At 51.8% G+C, this 18,420-nt stretch overlaps 6 protein-coding genes across 6 annotated transcripts; 3 read left to right on the top strand and 3 right to left on the bottom strand.

The window, feature by feature from the left end:
• Window positions 1-380: 380 nt before the first annotated feature.
• On the top strand, window positions 381-1,176 carry CC84DRAFT_1102722 (uncharacterized protein; the record flags this gene model as incomplete). The annotated part of the gene is made up of 3 exons (XM_018174978.1): window positions 381-668; window positions 709-880; window positions 1,016-1,176. The coding sequence occupies 3 exons, from the start codon at window positions 381-383 to the stop codon at window positions 1,174-1,176; spliced, it is 621 nt and encodes a 206-aa protein (XP_018030627.1).
• A 1,913-nt stretch (window positions 1,177-3,089) lies between these two features.
• Window positions 3,090-3,248, bottom strand: CC84DRAFT_1102724 (uncharacterized protein; the record flags this gene model as incomplete). Its single annotated transcript, XM_018174979.1, has 1 exon — window positions 3,090-3,248. A coding segment is annotated over one exon (159 nt), but the record flags the coding sequence as incomplete, so codon positions are not given.
• Window positions 3,249-4,460: 1,212 nt separating this feature from the next.
• On the top strand, window positions 4,461-6,149 carry CC84DRAFT_1103388 (cytochrome P450 monooxygenase; the record flags this gene model as incomplete). Its single annotated transcript, XM_018175011.1, has 2 exons — window positions 4,461-5,231; window positions 5,361-6,149. The coding sequence occupies 2 exons, from the start codon at window positions 4,461-4,463 to the stop codon at window positions 6,147-6,149; spliced, it is 1,560 nt and encodes a 519-aa protein (XP_018030625.1).
• Window positions 6,150-6,785: 636 nt separating this feature from the next.
• Window positions 6,786-7,900, bottom strand: CC84DRAFT_1190952 (short chain dehydrogenase; the record flags this gene model as incomplete). Its single annotated transcript, XM_018181156.1, has 6 exons — window positions 6,786-6,839; window positions 6,894-7,030; window positions 7,107-7,243; window positions 7,293-7,539; window positions 7,586-7,815; window positions 7,866-7,900. 6 exons carry the CDS (start codon window positions 7,898-7,900, stop codon window positions 6,786-6,788), a joined length of 840 nt encoding a protein of 279 aa, XP_018030624.1.
• A 452-nt stretch (window positions 7,901-8,352) lies between these two features.
• CC84DRAFT_1199737 (reducing type I polyketide synthase 10) lies at window positions 8,353-15,647 on the top strand (the record flags this gene model as incomplete). Its single annotated transcript, XM_018181637.1, has 4 exons — window positions 8,353-8,467; window positions 8,537-9,320; window positions 9,377-9,792; window positions 9,844-15,647. The coding sequence occupies 4 exons, from the start codon at window positions 8,353-8,355 to the stop codon at window positions 15,645-15,647; spliced, it is 7,119 nt and encodes a 2,372-aa protein (XP_018030623.1).
• Window positions 15,648-16,689: 1,042 nt separating this feature from the next.
• On the bottom strand, window positions 16,690-17,112 carry CC84DRAFT_1054094 (uncharacterized protein; the record flags this gene model as incomplete). Its single annotated transcript, XM_018173520.1, has 2 exons — window positions 16,690-16,915; window positions 16,985-17,112. Coding segments are annotated over 2 exons (354 nt in total), but the record flags the coding sequence as incomplete, so codon positions are not given.
• Between the last annotated feature and the right edge of the window lie 1,308 nt (window positions 17,113-18,420).

Raw genomic sequence — 18,420 nt, 5'->3', positions numbered from 1 at the left:
GTTCTAAATATTCTGAGGACGCCTCAGTGTTGATTATTGCTGTATAGAAGCAGCTGTTAGCTCATATAGCCTCGGGCACAGACTTGAACGTGAACCCTCAATCGTATGGTTGCAGCGTATATCAATGCAGAAAGACTTTCCGTCTTTGGAGCTGATTCTGTTGGATCATTATTGTTATGATAGAGAGGCGTGCTGATCCCGAGCCAGTCGTCGACGTATTCCCGAAATTCCCGAGCCTTGACGCCAGATTCCCAGCTAGACTTGGACATAAAGGCGGAAGGAACAGCGTAATGAATAATAGGATTCAAGTCCAAACCCCTCCAAACGGGTCATTGCCTGCCACGTCAGTCAGTGAAACTTCAGCTGTTTTCTCCCCCATTATGGCACCTCCTGGGCCTGTCTACCCACAGGGTCCCATCACCCAGTTTCCCGCCAAAGATCTGCGACACGCTCGTCGTTTCATCACATCGCACAATACCAAAGGCGAGGGCACCTTTCTGGCGGACGACGATGGTGCTCATCACCGTGTGATGGTAAATGGTAATGCCGTAGCCAACATCATCTATAGCACCAATGCCAACCCCATCGACATGAATAACGATAAGGATTTAGTTTATGCGAGGGATAACGAGGTACGTATTTCTAATTACATTCACATATATCTATATGTGGATCAGCCGCTAACATAACCTGTGCGTGGTGTATTAGCCTGGCATCCATGTCCCTAACGGTAGTGTGGCGCGTCTAATCGACTTCGCACCAGGAGTTGAATCGCCACTCCACCGCGCCATGTCCCTCGACTATGGGGTTGTCATCGAAGGCACCTTTAAGCTCACACTTGATAGCGGTGAGAAGAGGATCATGTACCCAGGTGACATAAGTAAGTTCCGACCTAGTGGAGATTAATGTAGCAAGGGTCTCCTGCCATTCTTGGAAGTAGGTGGCATAAGCAAGGAAAGATTTTTGGGAATTAAGTAAAATGCTGGCCTAGTAGATAAGCGCTGACTAAACATAGGCGTAAACCGGGGTGCTATGCATAAATGGCGTAATTGTGATGAACAGCGAAGCGGGCGCATGCTTTTCATCCTATTAGACGTGAAGCCACTTATAGTTGGGGGCAAAGTGCTTAGTGAGGACTTGGGCGACTTGGCGGGGGAGTATGCTGGTCTAGGATAGGGGTAACGAATTAGAAAAGGGAGAATTTTGGTTATATAAGCCCACTATTATTAGTGGATGCTATAGGAAGCTCAATTTTATTGTCTATCTAGTGAGCCTACTCTTGACTAACTAGGCCTATTACTCCAACCACATGTGTATATATTCACAGGCCATTAAGTGCGCCGGATTGCTTCTGCCCTAGTCTTGAACAAGCCGCAAGTGCTTTCTACGACACGTTCGTCGTTTCATCACATCGCACAATTCCAAAGGCGAGGGCACCTTTCTGGCGGACGACGATGGTGCTCATCACCGTGTGATGGTAAATGGTAATGCCGTAGCCAACATCATCTATAGCACCAATGCCAACCCCATCGACATGAATAACGATAAGGATTTAGTTTATACGAGGGATAATGAGGTACGTATTTCTAATTACATTCACATATATCTATATGTGGATCAGCCGCTAATATAACCTATGTGTGGTGTATTAGCCTGGCATCCATGTCCCTAATGGTAGTGTGGTGCGTCTAATCGACTTCGCACTAGGAGTTGAATCGCCACTCCACTGCGCCATGTCCCTCAACTATCGGATTATCGTCAATGGCACCTTTGAGCTCACACTTGATAGCGGTGAGAAGAGGATCATGTACCTAGGTGACATAAGTAAGTTCTAACCTAGTAGAGATCAATGTAGTAAGGCTCTCCTACCATTCTTAGAAGTAGGTGGCATAAGCAAGGAAAGATTTTAGGTGGGCAATTAAGTAAAATGCTAGCCTAGTGGATAAGCGCTCACTGAAAGTAGGCGTAAACTAGGGTGCCATGCAGAAATGGCGCAATTGTGATAAATAGCGGGCGACTTGGCGGGGGAGTATGCTGGTCTAGGATAGGGGTAACGAATTAGAAAAGGGAGAATTTTGGTTATATAAGCCCACTATTATTAGTGGATGCCATAGGAAGCTCAATTTTATTGTCTATCCAGTGAGCCTACTCTTGACCGACTGGGCCCGTTGCTCCAACCACATGTGCATGCATTCACAGGCCATCAAGTGCGCCGGATTGCTTTTGCCCTGGTCTTGAACAAGCCGCAATTGCTTGATCGAGTCACTCAACGGCCTCAGCAGTTGCTCCAACTGTTGGAAGTTGAGTAATAACAGGTACTGCTTTATCTGAGATTCCTCCTGCTCTTCGATTGGGAGCTTTCCCCAGGTTAACTTTGGGCTCCCACTCGCAACCGAATTTATTCTGCTATCTGATGACGTGGGCCCTGAGGGTGAACGTGCTCTTGCGGTCATTTCGAACCCTTGTATAATACGGGCTATGAGCAGAAGATTGGTCAGAAGGGCTAGGTCTCCAGTGGCACAGGTGCAATATATGCAATCCCGGGAAGTCTGAATGGCTCGTTTGATGACGGAGAGCTGGACATCAGCCCCGTTTCCACTCCGATGGGATAGTACCAACGTGGACATGAGCTCGGTGGTAGCGCGAGAGACGCAATGGCACCCGTTGTGTTCAGAAGTCAACTCCAAGGGCTCGACAGGAGAATCGGAATTGTGTAACAGATCGTCTGGCAGGGGGTTGTCGAGCTGGCCGAGGAAGGCATCAGGAGACAGGAGACAGTTTTCTAAACCATCGTGACCATGTTGGTAGATAAGGCTGGAGAGATTGAAATTAGGTGAAGTAAAGTCGTCGGGGAAGTCCATTGCGTTTTGGTCCGGACAAGATTGTGCCTGGGCGCCTGAGGCGGTTGCCGTTCCTTCCGTGTCCTGGCGAGGCGAAGCCGAGACGGAGATGAGACTGTCTCGCGGCGATGATATTTGAGTGCGTTCTTCCGTCACGGTCGGTATCGCCGTATGTTCTGGTAAAAGGGATGCATCGACTGTGAGTGAAGAGCGCCGAGCTCCCACGCGAGGGGCGGACTTATGAGTGCGGCGGGACAAGCCGTAGACGCAGATGATCCGTTGTTTCTGGCACCGCGTGCATGATGGCTTCGTTTGACTGCAGCGCACTTTGCTCTCATTACACGCATCACAGGAGGCGCGTAGCTTGGCCGCTTTCCCGTCTGATAGCCGGACCGCTTTATCCGCCATTTTTCCTTGCGGAGGTGCTTGGGAGGTAGGATAAGAGGGCTCGCAGAGATTCTTCAAGACCTGGACCAGTGACTGTTATTTGATTTTGTTGCGGGGAGAGGTGGGGGTAGTATATAATCCAAGAGCAAGTTGTTCACTGATCAAGGATTCTTGAATCTGTCCTATTGACGCGACGCCATGGTAAAGTGCATTCGCATCTTTTCCCGGTCCTGTCAAGCTGCAGAGTGTTGGCACGTCGATTTGTATCCCTGTTAGCATTGCATCTGCCAACAGGGGCACACTTTAGTGATAAATATCTTATGTAAGGAAGGCAACGAATTCTTGCGTCCCCTATAGGATTAAGCAATTGCGGCTTGTTCAAGACCAGGGCAAAAGCAATCCGGCGCACTTGATGGCCTGTGAATGCATGCACATGTGGTTGGAGCAACGGGCCCAGTCGGTCAAGAGTAGGCTCACTGGATAGACAAAATTGAGCTTCCTATGGCATCCACTAATAATAGTGGGCTTATATGACCAAAATTCTCCTTTTTCCAATTCGTCACCCCTGTCCCAGACCAGCATACTCCCCCGCCAAGTCGCCCAAGACCTCGCTGAGCACTTTGCCCCTAACCATAAGCGGCTTCACGTCTAATAGGATGAAAAGCATGCGCCCGCTTCACTATTCATTACAATTGAGCCATTTATGCATAGCACCCTAGTTTATGCCTACATTCAGTCAGCGGTTATCCACTAGGCTAGCATTTTACTTAATTCTCCACCTAAAATCTTTCCTGCTTATGCTACCTACTTCTAAGAATGACCTTAGCCGAGTACGGAGATAAGGTGTAGACTAGACGTCCGAGGGGGTACTCATGACGGGTTCAAAACGGCAGTGATAAGGAAGATCTAGACATTTGGACCCTGGCGCCCCTAAAGCATCCAGGGTGGGATATCGGCAATGCAACAATGCCTGTTCCCGTCGGGTACCTACTGTATGTAGAAAGCTTGACAGGAGGGCAGGTGGGGCGACGAAAATACAATGGCCGAGAGGCAATTGTTGCGGCCTTCTGTCCCCGACATGCGGGTGGTGAAGAAGGGGACAGTGGGCAATGATAAGTTAGCTAGGGGACGATGCAAGCACAGCTCCTTTCTCTGCACTTTGCTCCTCATTACGACATTATCCCTGTTTTTCTTGTTCCTCTCATTCTTCCTAGTAGACTGCACAAGCACTGGATGAGTTGTGCAACGGCTGGGGGGATCCTGCTCGGGGCGGCGGGTGCCTTCATTATCGTACTGGCAGGCTACGTCCTCGGGCGCGCCGTGTACAACATCTTCTTCCACCCACTGAGGCACTTCTCGGGCCCGATGTGGACGGTTGCCTCCGACTTCTCTAAGCTTTGGATCCTACGGACCAAGCAACAGCACAGGTTGGGCATGGCGGCTCACGCACGCTACGGGCCCGTTGTGCGGGTGGCGCCCAACCTCCTAGCCGTTAGCGACGCCCGGCTCCTCCCACAAATCTACCATCGCCGGGCTGAGAAGACGGACATCTTCACCCAGGCGATTCTGGGCGACCTGGCACCGCCGCTCGAGGTGCGAGACTGGCGGGAGCATAGCACGAGACGCAAGCGGGTGGCGAGCACCTTCTTCCAGACCAACGTCCGCAAGCTGGAGAGCGACATTGACAGATGCGTGCTCGAGTGGACGGCGGCGCTGGACAGGCGCTTCGCAGACACAGGCGACAGGCTCGACTTCGCCAACTGGTCTCAGTGGTTTGCCTACGACACCATCTGCACCCTGACACTGGGGAAAGCCTTGGGCTTCGTCGCCGAGGGCTGCGATGTGGCCGGTCTGCTCAAGAACTTCCACGCCATGGCCCCTTATGCCGCACTCGTCTACGCGCTCCCGTGGCTCTGCGCACCTGTGCTGAAGAGTGCCTTTCTGAGGAAGCTCGTACTCCCTTCCAGACTGGGAGACAAGGAGGCGACGGAGAGACTCATGGCGGTACGTGATGCCCTGATCCCCGATTCCCCCACTGTCTAGTTCTCGATGCGCGGTGTACGCCCGGTGGGGGGCCCCGGGAAAGCTTTGACCCATTTGGCATGTGCGCCGGGCTTACATACTTGGCAACAGTTTCGCGATTCCCTCGTGCAGGAAAAGCGTGCCGGTCGTGCCAGGGTGGAGAAGCTTAGTAAGGAGCAGGGTGTCACGGGTGCCACGGGTGTCAACAACATCCTCGCTGCCAAACGAGAAGACGGAAGCGCCATTGAGCTCGAGGAGACGGGCCCCAACTCGTTCGTGCTCATGGTGCTGGCATCTGACACCACCGCCGCCTTCATCTGCGGCTTCGTTCAGCATGTGCTGGCCCGCCCCGGCGTGCACGCTCGCCTGCTCGCTGAGATCCAAGACTTTGAGCATCGGGGCTGCTTCTCATCGCCTGTCGCCACCTTTGACGACATCCAGCGGATGCCCTACTTCGTGGCCTGCTACCGCGAGGTGCTGCGATGCCAGCCGCCCGCGTCCATCTTGCTCTCGCGCCTCGTGGGTGACCAAGGCCTCTGGTTAAATGGGCAGTATGCACCCCCAGGCACCGAAGTTGGCGCCAATCCATACGTCGTGAACCGTGACCCCACCGTGTTTGGCGACGATGCCGAAGAGTTTCGGCCCGAACGTTGGCTCCACGGCGAGGACCAGGCCCAGGTGATGGAGCGGTACATGCTGACCTGGGGATACGGGACCCGTATCTGTCTAGGCAAGAACATTGCCATGATGGAGACATACAAGCTGCTGCTACACTTCTTCCGTCGATTCCGCCCGTCTATGGCCGACGACAAGAGTGAATGGACAGTGCAGAATTTGGGTTTATTTGTCCATCGGAAAATGTGGCTGCGCATCGAACCCCGTCACATGGAGACGGCATGAAATGAACATGTTTGTTACGAGTATGGCTCAGATCTGTAGGAACCCAACCAAATCCACACTACCCGCCGTTACAACAACATCTTGCATGTGTGAAGCCTACAAGCCCGTCGGATACCTCGAACGAACGGGCCACACACATGAAGACATGGCATTTGGGCAGCCCATTTCTGTGCCCGCCTAATCTCTTCCCGTAATTAGTTATTAGAAAGGTCGAGTGTTTATTCCAGTATGGTGGCACGGTCGAGAAACGACGCAGGATATTTCACTTCAGCTGTCATCACTTATTCTGCTGCACCTAGAATTGGTGACGTTTTTCTAAAATCTAAAGCCTAGCGGTTTGATAGTACGCCCAAATATACGTAGGTACAGAAACTACTGTAACGACTCACGACCGCTCTGACGTGCAAAGGGGCAGCCACTTGTGATACTATCTAGTAAGACGCCATCTTGTACACCGAAACAAACCTACACACTTAACAACTCTACCTGCGCATAATTTGCTATGCCTGCGTGCCCTTGGCCCCAACACCTCCGCCCACTCTCCACGGCTATCCTTCGAACAGGCCCCTCTTAGTCATCTCCTGGGCTAGCTCACCATCTGTGGGAAGGACAAGAATCATATGCCGCCGAGCACTCTCAGCCCCGACCTCGCAACTTATCAAGGTTAAACCAACGCGTAAACAGCCAATCCTGCATCTCACTTGGTAAATGTTGATATCCCACCATACAGAACGTTTGACGTACCCAAAAAGTCCTCGGCAGGAACATGTCACCCCATCGCACAAACGACGTTGTCGCTCCTGTCCAGAACCACGCCCTCGGTTGGCGCTTCCCAATCTCCCGCACTACCGCAGCCGCATATTCACTCGGGCTGGTCGTGTCTATGGCCAGAGCTTATCAGCCGCCGCTTTGCTTACTGCACTTTCGACCTCTGCCATCATCGGGTATTTCACTCACTTGGTGACCTATCCACATGAAGAGAAAACTCTGCCTCGAGTGGTTGATAGAGCGAACCGGCGGGTAGTGTTCTTCCTTGGTCGCGCTTCAAAATGTTGGTATTTACCTCCCCGGAAATGATATTGACAACGTTGACCCTGGACCACGCATTAAGTATCTTCCAGTCACCTCGACATGATTCCTTACCCCAGAGGTTTCATTTCCACGCGCAGTGTATTTCCCCAGTGATGCAATGCCGCCTTGGTCGCGTTGTAACTAGCACCGTACATATACGGTACTATACCGCCCACACTGCCGATGTTGACAATCTTCCCACGCGCTGCCACTAATAGCCGGTGGAAATGGTGCACCATGCGCATGGGCCCGAAGACGTTCACATCGAACATCTTCTTCACCTCGCGTACATCCGTGTCGATAGCCGTCATCGTGTAGCCTGATGTTTTTAGCGCCGCTGAATACCATTGATCAAAGCCACTCACATATCCCTGCATTGTTCACAAGTACGTCGAGTTGACCTTGGGTAGTCTTAGTGACCTCCTTACACAATCCCTCTATATCCTCGTCTTTCGTCACGTCCGCGGAGAAAGTAAGAATACCACATTCGATCAGGTGTGTGCTCGATTCATGGGGCAATAATGTCGTTATCACAGTGTACCCCTTCGCTTTGAATTCCAACGCGAGTGCATGGCCGATTCCGCCCTTGCCACATCTATGACGCTCCGTTAGCACCTTGTTCCGCTACCTTGCGATGATATTTACCCCGTAATCAAAACAGAAGGTGAGCGTGCTTCCATGACTACGAATATCCTGACGCCAGAGTTTGAGAGAGCTCGTTCCTCTAGCCGGCCCACGACGACGAGTCCGGATGGTGCTCCTAAACAATATATTAAAAATGTACGTTATCTCTCCTGCACCACACTTCCCGAGCGTACTCCCCCTAACTTGGCAAGGGATCAGAATACCGAAGATGGCGAGGTCTCCAGTCGGTGATGGGAGGAGATGCCCGATGTTAAGTTTCACTCGGGATTTCCGTTGCCGAGAGAGGTGCGGGAACCCATGCGCCGATCAAATAACCCTTTTCCGCACTAGCCTTAAACGTTGATACATATGTTCAAACATCCAGTTTGTAAGGCATGACTTGCGAGGATAGATTTCTTAAAGTTCAGGATACTCAGTTCACCTCGCTACACCCCGTGCCACCCGGGCAACAACAACTCCAAACATCTGGGGTTTTCACATTCTAGAAATGGCTCCAATGATCATATCGGAAAAGCCCAGCGAGGGCTCCTGGAGTCAGACGGCTTCGATGCCGCCTTCACCTGTCTCCAGGTCCAAAGAACCCCTAGCCATTTGCGGTCTTGGTGAGTCCCACTGTCCCTCGTGGATAAGGCAATGTGGTACAAGTATGCTAACGAAGATGAAATTGCCAGCGTGTCGACTACCAGGAGATTCGTCGTCACCGCGGGACTTTTGGGATCTCCTTGCCAATGGAAGATCTGGAAAAGGCGAGGTTCCCAAGTCGCGCTTCAACGTCGATGGCTTCTATCATCCAAATGGAAGCGATCGGCCTGGAAGCATGATGACCAAGGGGGGTTATTTCCTCAACGAGGATACACGCCAGTTCGAAAACAGCATGTTCGGCATCAACAACCTCGAAGCCACCTATATGGATCCCCAGCAACGGAAGTTGCTCGAAGTCGTCTTTGAATGCCTTGAAAACGCAGGCGTACCACTTGATGTCGCCTCGGGCTCCAACACAGGTTGCTACGTCGGGAATTTCACCTTTGACTATCTGGTAATGCAGAGCCGCGATGCCGACTACCTCACTCGTTATAATTCAACGGGCATGGGCACTTCCATTCTAGGGAACCGCATCAGCCACGTCTTCAACTTGAAGGGCCCAAGCCTTGTCATAGATACTGCCTGCTCGTCATCGCTATATTGCCTACACGTAGCATGTGTTGCACTTGAGAATTACGAGTGCGATGCTGCCATTGTCGCAGGCGCCAACCTCATCCAGTCTGTCGAACAGCACATTGGTACCATGAAAGCTGGGGTCCTATCCCCTACGTCAGAATGCCACACCTTCGATGCTTCTGCAGATGGTTATGGCCGAGCGGAGGGAATTGGTGCTCTTTACGTAAAGCGATTGAGCGATGCCCTCCGAGATGGAGATGCGATCCGGAGTGTGATCAAGGGATCTGCAATCAACGCGTACGTTCTTTTCGTGTCTTCATCAAGCGCCCCAAACCAACAGTAACCCACTGCAGAAACGGCAAGACGGCGGGAATTAGTCTTCCTAGTGCCGACGGCCAAGAAGCAGTAATCCGAAAAGCCATGCACAAGGCTTCGCTGAGTCCAAATGACATCACATATGTTGAATGCCACGGTACCGGCACCAAGGTTGGAGATGCCATTGAGGTAGAAGCGCTCAATCGTGTCTTTCAGCGTCCATTGGATAGACCCCTCTTCATTGGCTCAGTAAAATCCAACATTGGCCATTCAGAGGCTGCGAGTGGTATTGCAGGTGTCATCAAGTCTACTCTAGCTCTAGAGAAACGCCTTATTCCCCCTACCTACGGCCTAAAGAAGCTGAACCCCAAGTTGGAGCCCTTCAAAGATAGCATCTCTATCCCCACAGAGCTCATTTCGTGGCCCGGCGATAAAGAATGTATACGAAGAATTGGTATGTTGGAATCGCACCTCTGATCCGCCGTGAATATTGACACCGCTTAAGGCATTAACTCGTTTGGCTACGGCGGTGCTAATGCGCATGTCATTCTTGAGGAGGGTACTCATCTCCCTCGTCCCTCTCCAGAACGCCTGTTCGTGCCACAGTCATCTGTCATTCTTCCGCTTTCTGCGGCGACCATGGCCTCCCTTGAGGCGCGTGCCAGCGATCTTGCTAGGCATGAATTTGGGGACACAACCATTTTGGACCTGGCTTACACGCTCGGGTCTCGACGCACGAATTTCCGAACGCGCGGTTTCTTGGTTGCAAAGACGGCAATGAATCTCAACGACGTATTCACCTCACAAATGTTGACGACAGGGGTGGCACCATCGCAGAGTGTACCCCCACCCTTAGCTTTTGTCTTCACTGGGCAAGGATCACAGTGGCCGGGCATGTGCAAAGAGCTATTCGAAATTCCAGCCTTCCGTAACGCCATAGCAGAAATGGACTCGACGTTGAAAACAATCCCGCACGTTCCGACATGGTCGCTACGTGAAGCCATTCTGGACACGGAGAACCCGGATCTGATTCACACTCCCCAACGGTCCCAGCCTTGCTGTACCGCAATCCAAGTAGCGCTGGTGCAGCTACTGGCATCGTGGAACGTGGTACCAGATACGGCAGTCGGACATTCCTCAGGCGAGATCGCCGCCGCCTTTGCAGCAGGTCACATTACGGCAGCTGAAGCCATCGTTATAGCTTACTATCGCGGCTTTTGCGTCTCCAAGAGCGTTCAGGAAGGAGCGATGATGGCTGTCGGGCTCTCCGAAGAAGCAGTCAACGATAAAATTACAGAAAACGGGCTCCAGGAGAAGGTCCGAGTTGCCTGTGTCAACTCGCCTGACGGTGTAACCGTCTCTGGCGATTGCGAGGCCATTGACAAACTCTTAACTACGCTGGAAAAGGATGGAACCTTCGCCAGGAAACTGAAGACGGGTGGACAGGCATACCATTCCCACCACATGCTGCCCCTGGGCGAAGAATACGAAAGCCTCCTGGACCGAGTTCTACCAACCCTTGTACCTTCCTATAGGATGGCCCAGAACGTAATGGTCCTATCTTCGGTAACGGCAGAGCACAAATTGTCGGGCTTCAATAGCCGCTACTGGCGCAGTAACCTTGACCGCCAAGTACGGTTCAAGCAAGCCATTCAAGCCCTTCACGCGCACGCACACCACACATTTGTCGAACTGGGTCCTCATTCCTCCCTTGAGCTTCCTGTCAAGCAGACGCTCGCCGACTTGGCCGTGTCAGGAGACCAGGTCCGGTATTTTGCACCCGTCAAACGTAACGGAGAGGCTCTATCCAGCGCACTAGGGCTGGCAGGAAATCTATGGCTCATTGGCTACGCCATCGACTGGACGCTAGTCAATGGACTGCGTGGCTTGACAAAGTCGGTTGCGTCTTCGTTCAGCGTTGTTACTGATCTTCCACGCTACCGGTTCAGGTACGATGAAGTTCTCTGGAACGAAGGCCGTGCCAGCCTCGAGTATCGCCAGCGCAAGCATCCTCGTCATGAGTTACTCGGTTCGCTCATCCCCGGTGGGAACGGAGACGACCTTGTATTTCGAAACTTTTTGCGAGTGGATGACATTGCCTGGCTCAAGGATCATAAGCTGGAGGACACAATCGTCTTTCCTGGCGCTGGCTATCTTTGTACCGCCATGGAAGCCGTCATGCAGGCTGCCGATATAACATTGTCGGGGAAACCGTCTTTCTGCTTCTCCAATGTCCATATTTTGAAGGCACTTGTTTTGTCCGAAGATGCGGCGGCTAAAACCGAGATGTTCACCTCGCTTCGTAAATCAGCCATTACAAACGCGACGACCTCATCCCTCTGGTGGGATTTCAGCATCTCCACTTACCACAATGATACTTCGATAGCGCATGCGAAGGGTAGCATATGTATTTCAACGGGCGACACGTTCATGGAGCCCAAGTACGAAGCTCCAAATGCTTGCCTTGAGCCAACGGCAAAACGCACTTGGTATGACCGCTTTCTCAGAAGTGGTTTGAACTATGGGCCGGCTTTCCAGCCTGTTTCAGAGTTTTTGACGCCAAGCATGAAGGATGCTTCATCTAGCGGTGCAAAATTGCAACTGCGGACGACCTATGGCGACGAGCTGGCCGTCTATCCTGTCCACCCAACAACGCTCGACGCGATGCTGCAAACGGCCATTGTGGCGACGACAAAGGGCCTTCCAGCAAACCTAAATGCCAAAGTTCCCACTCGATTCGGATCCATCGTGCTGAACACAACCGCAGACGGGCCATGCCAGATCAACGCACATGCCCGAGTTACTGGTTTTGGCTCCGCTGAAATCGGCTGCGAGATTATGAACCCGGCTGGTGGCATAGCGGTTCAATTAAACGAAGTGCGCCTTAGCCCTTATGCAACCGGTGCACAAGAGAATACGGCTGGAGAGCGCCATCCTATGCTACGAGTTCTCTGGAAACCAGACCTGTATGGGCTTGGCTTGATGAACGTACAGGACGCGCAGGTCCACATGGATAACTTCGTTGCAGAAGCAGATTCACCGCTGGAAGACGATAGCATCATACGTCTCGGTGCCATGCTTGATCTAGCCGTCCACAAAAACCCGAGAGTGCGCATCCTGGAGCTAGGCAATGATATTCATGATATCAGTCTGGCCGTGCTCGACCTCCTCGCATCCAAGAGTGAGTTCAAGCGTTTTTCAAGCTATACGACGGCCTCGTTCAGCGATGATGGCAGTCTCCGTGGAAACCTCGTCGATTTGGAGATAGGCGAACGCTCAGAGCCGGGAGCTTTGGAGGGTCAGGAGTATCAGGTCATCTTGATACCCGTTGCAGGGCCTTGGTTAGCACATTATATGGACAAGATTCGGGATTTGCTCACAGAGGATGGAACTGTTCTCGCGCTATGTCCCGGTTCGACCTCCGAAGCCTTCACCTCCAGCAGTCTACCCTCGATTGCATACCACATTCATGAAGGGGCGTCATCAGTTGTCGTCGCTAGAAAGCCAGTCGCTCAGTCAAACACCTTTGCGCCACACAACCATAGGATTTTGATTGTAGACCGAGAAGAACAATCCAAGTTGGGCTCGGCCCTGGAAGCCACACTAAAGAGCAACGGAAGCACCCAGGTGCACCACGTGCTACTGTACGAACTCGGCCAAAAGGACATATCTGCAGGAGACATCGTTTTCAACCTCGCGGAGATTCGGAAGCCTTTGCTCTCCACCATAACGGACGAAGACATGGGCCGAGTCAAGCTTATGACGGATAATGCGCACTCGATTGTATGGGTCACCAAAGGCAACATCACCGAGGGTGGGCTGCCTGACATGGCGCTTGTTTCTGGCCTGGCACGGGCTCTCGTTCTCGAGCAACCGTCTTTGAAAATTTACACCTACGATCTCGACACCTGCGAGTCTGACGTCGACGTCACCGCCCAGCGCCTCCTGTCTCTTTTGAATCAAGCAAGCCGCTCCCCTGATTTTGAGTTCGCTCAGCGCCGCAACGTCATCCACGTTAGCCGCTTCGCCCCGGACGAGGGACTCAATGCCGAGTTTCGGTCCAAACAGGGCCTCCACACTACGCAAATGGCTCTGAAGAATGCAGGCAATGTGCGTTTGGACATCAAGAATGTGGGTCAGTTTGATACGTTGTACTACAAACAACAGGAAGACAGCCGGTCGCTATCACCCAGCCATGTGCTACTCCAGGTTACGTCTGCGGGACTGAATGCAAAGGACTTTTACCTTTTCGGTGGCAAGGTTGAAGTGCCCAATGCCACATCTTCCAATGAATACACCGGCATTGTCGTTGATGTCGGTGCCGAAGTGACTGGATTCGCACATGGAGACCGTGTGGTAGTAATGGCGCCCTCGCACTTCCAGACGTACCAATCCGTTCCGCACTGGGCTTGCCATAAGCTGGAAGAGACAGATGACTTGGATGTATGCGCAACACTGCCTGTCGTCTATTCGACGGCCATTTACGCACTCGAATATCGTGCCCGCCTGCAGAGAGGAGAGACTGTCCTCATCCATTGCGGTGCCGGTGGCGTTGGCATGGCAGCTATCCAGGTTGCACAACAAGCTGGAGCCGAGGTATTCACGACGGTATCGACCAAGGAAAAGGAAGATTACCTAGTGCAAACCTTCGGCATCAAGCCGTCTAACATCTTCAGTTCCCGCGGTACTTCATTCCTCGAAGGCGTCCTCAGCGCAACAAACAACCGCGGCGTGGACGTCGTTCTCAACTCGCTCACGGGAGACCAGCTTCATGCGGCATGGCGATGCACGGCTGTGGGCGGTCGCTTCGTCGAGATCGGCAAGCTGGATCTCGCCACAGCCGGTCGCCTTGAAATGGACCAGTTCCTGAAGAATACAACCTTCACTGCCTTCGACCTGGCACATCTGTACAATTCCGACAGTGAGGCCCTGAGTTCCGCTTGGACCGAGTTACTTCGACGTACCATGGAGTTCTATCGCAGTGGTAAGATGGCTGAATTCAATACGCTCAAGGTATTCGACATCGAGGATGCAACACAGGCCTTCCGCTTCTTCTCATCGCGCACGCGCATGGGCAAGGTGGCTATCAATATGCAAAATCCCCAGTCCAAGCTTCCTGTACAACGATTGAAGCACGAGACGCAGTTTGATAGCAATAAGAGCTATATCATGGTGGGATGCTTGGGTGGGCTGGGTCGCACGCTGACACGGTGGATGTTGCAACGCGGAGCCAGGAAGTTTGCCTTTCTTGGTCGATCCGGTCTGGACAAGCCCGCCGCGCGCAAGCTCGTTCGAGATGTCGAGGTTGCCGGAGGAGAGTGCGTCGTCATCAGGGGCGATGTCTGCAAGGAAGAAGACGTAGCGGCCCTTGTGAATGAGACGATGGGGGATATTGGCGGCGTGGTGCAGGCGGCCATGGGATTAAATGAAGCCCTCTTCACTTCCATGCCAAATGCATACTGGCACACCGGAATCGACCCCAAGGTCCAGGGGACATGGCATCTGCACCGCTGCTTGCGCGCATCTGGGCGTGACAAGAACCTCGACTTCTTTCTCCTGACATCTTCGGTTTCGGGAAGCGTAGGAACGGCAACCGAATCAAATTATTGCGCCGGCAACTACTTCCTAGACCTGTTTGCACGTTATCGGCGCGCTCAAGGCCTACCTGCCATGTCGGTCGGTCTGGGTATGATCTCGGGGGCTGGATACCTGCACGAGAATCCAGAGATCGAGGCTTTGCTGCTCCGCAAAGGCATCCAGGCCATTGACGAGGACGAACTGTTGCAAATCCTCGACATTGCTTTGAGCAACAATACGTTGGATGGTATCCACCACCCACATGACAAGGGCGCTGAGCGGCATATCCTCACCGGCCTCGAGCCCATCGGCCTAAAAGAGCTTCGGAAAAAGGGCTTCGAAGGCACAAACCCAACGCTGGATGACCCACGCGCAAGCCTACTGTCCAGCGCACTCGACGGCCAGGACGACGTGCTACGCCAGGCACACGCCGGCGACCTCCCTGCACCCATCACCGAGGCCTTGGAAGCCGGGCAGTCGCTAGCCGACGCGCTGCTCAACTTCATCCGCCGCCGCTTCGGTAACCTCACTCTCCTCAAGTACGACTCGGTCGATGTGCGCTGCCCGTTTGCAAACTATGGTATGGATAGCATGATTGCGGCTGAGTTCCGCACTTGGTTCTATCAGAGTCTAAGCGTCGATGTGCCGTTCCTGATGTTATTGGACAAGACGACGACCTTGGAGGCGCTGCGCGATTTGGTGCTTGTGCAGATGGAAAAATCATCTCAGTGATAACGTACCTGGCAAGCGAGAGCGCCGGGCAAGCGAACGCGCCACCCTACTATCCTTTTGCCCCTTTGCAGCGATCTATCTCAACAACACAATGAGATAACAGAATATAATTACTATGATAGTTTAAGCAACATCTCTAGTATCGTTCTTACATGTTCGTGAGTTATGGCCAGCCAGCCTGCAGCGGCTACAGCGCGCTGAAGCCTGCTGCCTTGCCCCTAATCGCGCCCCACCGAACATCAACTTTTTCAGCTCAGCGAAAGGTCGATTTCCATCGGTTTTTCGTTTAAACACGACTCAAATGCCTTCTTGAATCCGTTTCCCAACGTCCTCTCTCCACTGCAGGCGTTGTGGCAGGCGCGCTGCCTTATTTTGTCTTTCAGCTCTTCGCTGAGCTGAAATCTTTTCAAAATGGCCCGTGCGCCACTCAGATTTTCACGTTCGGTCGAAGGCCACAACCACTGCTAAGACAAGGAGACAGCCTTGCCACTCCTTGTTCTTGCAAGATATGGGCATCTGCCTGGCCTTAATACAAAGGCTCTCCATGCGCAGAGCCACGGCACTATTTGACAGAGCACCGGCTCTCAACACGTAAAGAAGGCTGCCAGCAACGCCTTACAACACACAACTCTGGGGATAAGGAAGAAGGACAGGCCTGGCTCCGCCTTCCTACTACACCTATCTCCTCAGACACAAAGGCTCTTCTCGCGTAGAGCCACGGCTCCGATTCGACAGAGCACCGGCTCTTTACACCTACCTATTTTCCCTACTCTCTCTTATGGCGCTCAACCGCCTCTGAACACACACAAGGGAACCACCCTAATGCATCTGCACTGCTCAGTCTCCCCAACTGGAAGGGGAGCTGTAGTTCTAAAATGGTAGCAATACCCGCGCAGGCAAGAAATACTTTCTAAGGTAGTGTGTTAGCACTGTAATTCCATAGCTTAGCACGTCGTATATGCCCTTCGGGAGGCGAGATGGTAGACTTAATCCCCATCAACCAGACGTAAAATGAATACCAATTAACCAACTAATCCTCTTGCTCCTTCACCGACTGACGTACGCGAGCCTTCCTAACCTTGCTTGATGACCAGAAGACCGCCCCACCATGGTACTCTTGACGCTGTTGGAGATCAAGAGGTTTGACGTTCTTCTTGTGCTTCGTTTTGATGGCGAGAGCTTCTCTTAATCCAGCATTCTCGTGGTGGAGTAGCTGAACTTTAGCTGAAATATGGTGGAGTGAGCGCCTAAGCTTCTGTGCGTCTTTCCTGCTCTGTTTCTCTGTAGCTCGTACAAGGCGACCGAGTTCACGCCAGTTATCTCCACCAATTACTGACTTAGAGCTCTCTCGTGACCCTTGGTTATCATCCTGGGTGGTTTTCTTGAATCTTCTGAGGATCACCTCTGGGTCGAATAGTGATATACCAGTGGTCTCAAAAGACTTAAGGATCGTCTCTTCTTCGAAGGAGCTCGTCCAGGCCTTCCAGAAGAGAGGGAAGAAGTCGCCTTTCTTGATCGGGACCAGGCCTTGGCTCTTTTGGAGGTGGGTCGTGAGCTTCGAGAGCTTAGGCTTCTTGTCAGAGCACCAGATCTGCTGTGTGTCGTAGTGTCTTGCGGGCTTTTGTCTTGACGCCTGAGAGTGTAGGCACAGCGGCATGTCTGGTTGGGGGTAATGGATGCTGAGCTTCTAGGTTGGCTAATCTGTCTGCTGCCACATTTCCTTCAATGCCTAGGTGCCTCGGGGCCCATTTGATAGAGACGTCGTGAGTCTCCACAGCGCCATGGCACTCCAGGAAGGCCCATTGTGAGATAGGGGGTGCATCGCCCCATTAATCTATAGTCTATATCTGTGTCTTCTTAGGGCACTCCCTAGCTATATGTCCATGGGCGCTATATGTAAAGTAGAGTCCTTTCTATTAGTATTAATCCTTCTTCTACTCTAATAGAGTCGCGTGCGATAATATATTAATCTCTATTACGTCTAGGTTGAGCTACTATCTTGGAGTCGTGACCTTGTAGGTATAGTTCAATTAGTGGGTTGGGTGGGTAGGCAGGTATTAGAGGTTGTTATTATATTAGGTGATTAGGTTGGCGTATTTATTAATATTAGATGGGATTTTGGCTCCTACTATTACGCGTTAGAGGTTATTAAATAGTAAGTGGTATAAGGCATTAATCTACACTTCCTTATTTAAATTAGTATCTACTATAAGGCGTTAAAATTTAGTAAAGTGGCTAAGGAAAGGGCGCTTTCCTTATTTAAGGTTATCTAGCTTACTCTAGGTAGATAGTGTTCTATTTGGATTGTCATATATAGCGTGGAGGAAGGTAATTAGCTTCTCTATAGTAGCTATGTGTCAGATATAAGGGCGTGTACTAAGTATTTCACTATTATTAGATAAGGGCCTACGAAGTTACCTTGGTACGGACAGTACTCCGGGCAGGAGGTAGTAGGGATAGCTGGCCATCCGCCCTTGCTGGACACCCAGCCCCAAAGCAAGGGATAGTTGATAGGAACCTAATAAAAGCTGGCAGAACACACGTATATGATAACAATTAATCAATTCATCTCATCTCTAGATCACCAACATCCATTAAATCACTATGTGAATCTAATAATTAAGAGTCTCACTACCTCAACCGATATACTAATTAACTATAACGGCCCAATTAACCCCTTAGTGTGTAGAGATAACGCTCCACAACTATAATAACTTTATAGGATGGTATATATAGCTGTAGGTACGCTGCATTGCATATAACCTATAGGATA

The sequence above is a fragment of the Paraphaeosphaeria sporulosa genome (genome assembly GCF_001642045.1).
Source record: "Paraphaeosphaeria sporulosa strain AP3s5-JAC2a unplaced genomic scaffold CC84scaffold_13, whole genome shotgun sequence".
NCBI lineage: Eukaryota > Fungi > Ascomycota > Dothideomycetes > Pleosporales > Didymosphaeriaceae > Paraphaeosphaeria > Paraphaeosphaeria sporulosa.
The sequence above is the reverse complement of the archived record's forward strand: the minus strand, read 5'-3'. Positions and strand labels throughout refer to the sequence as shown.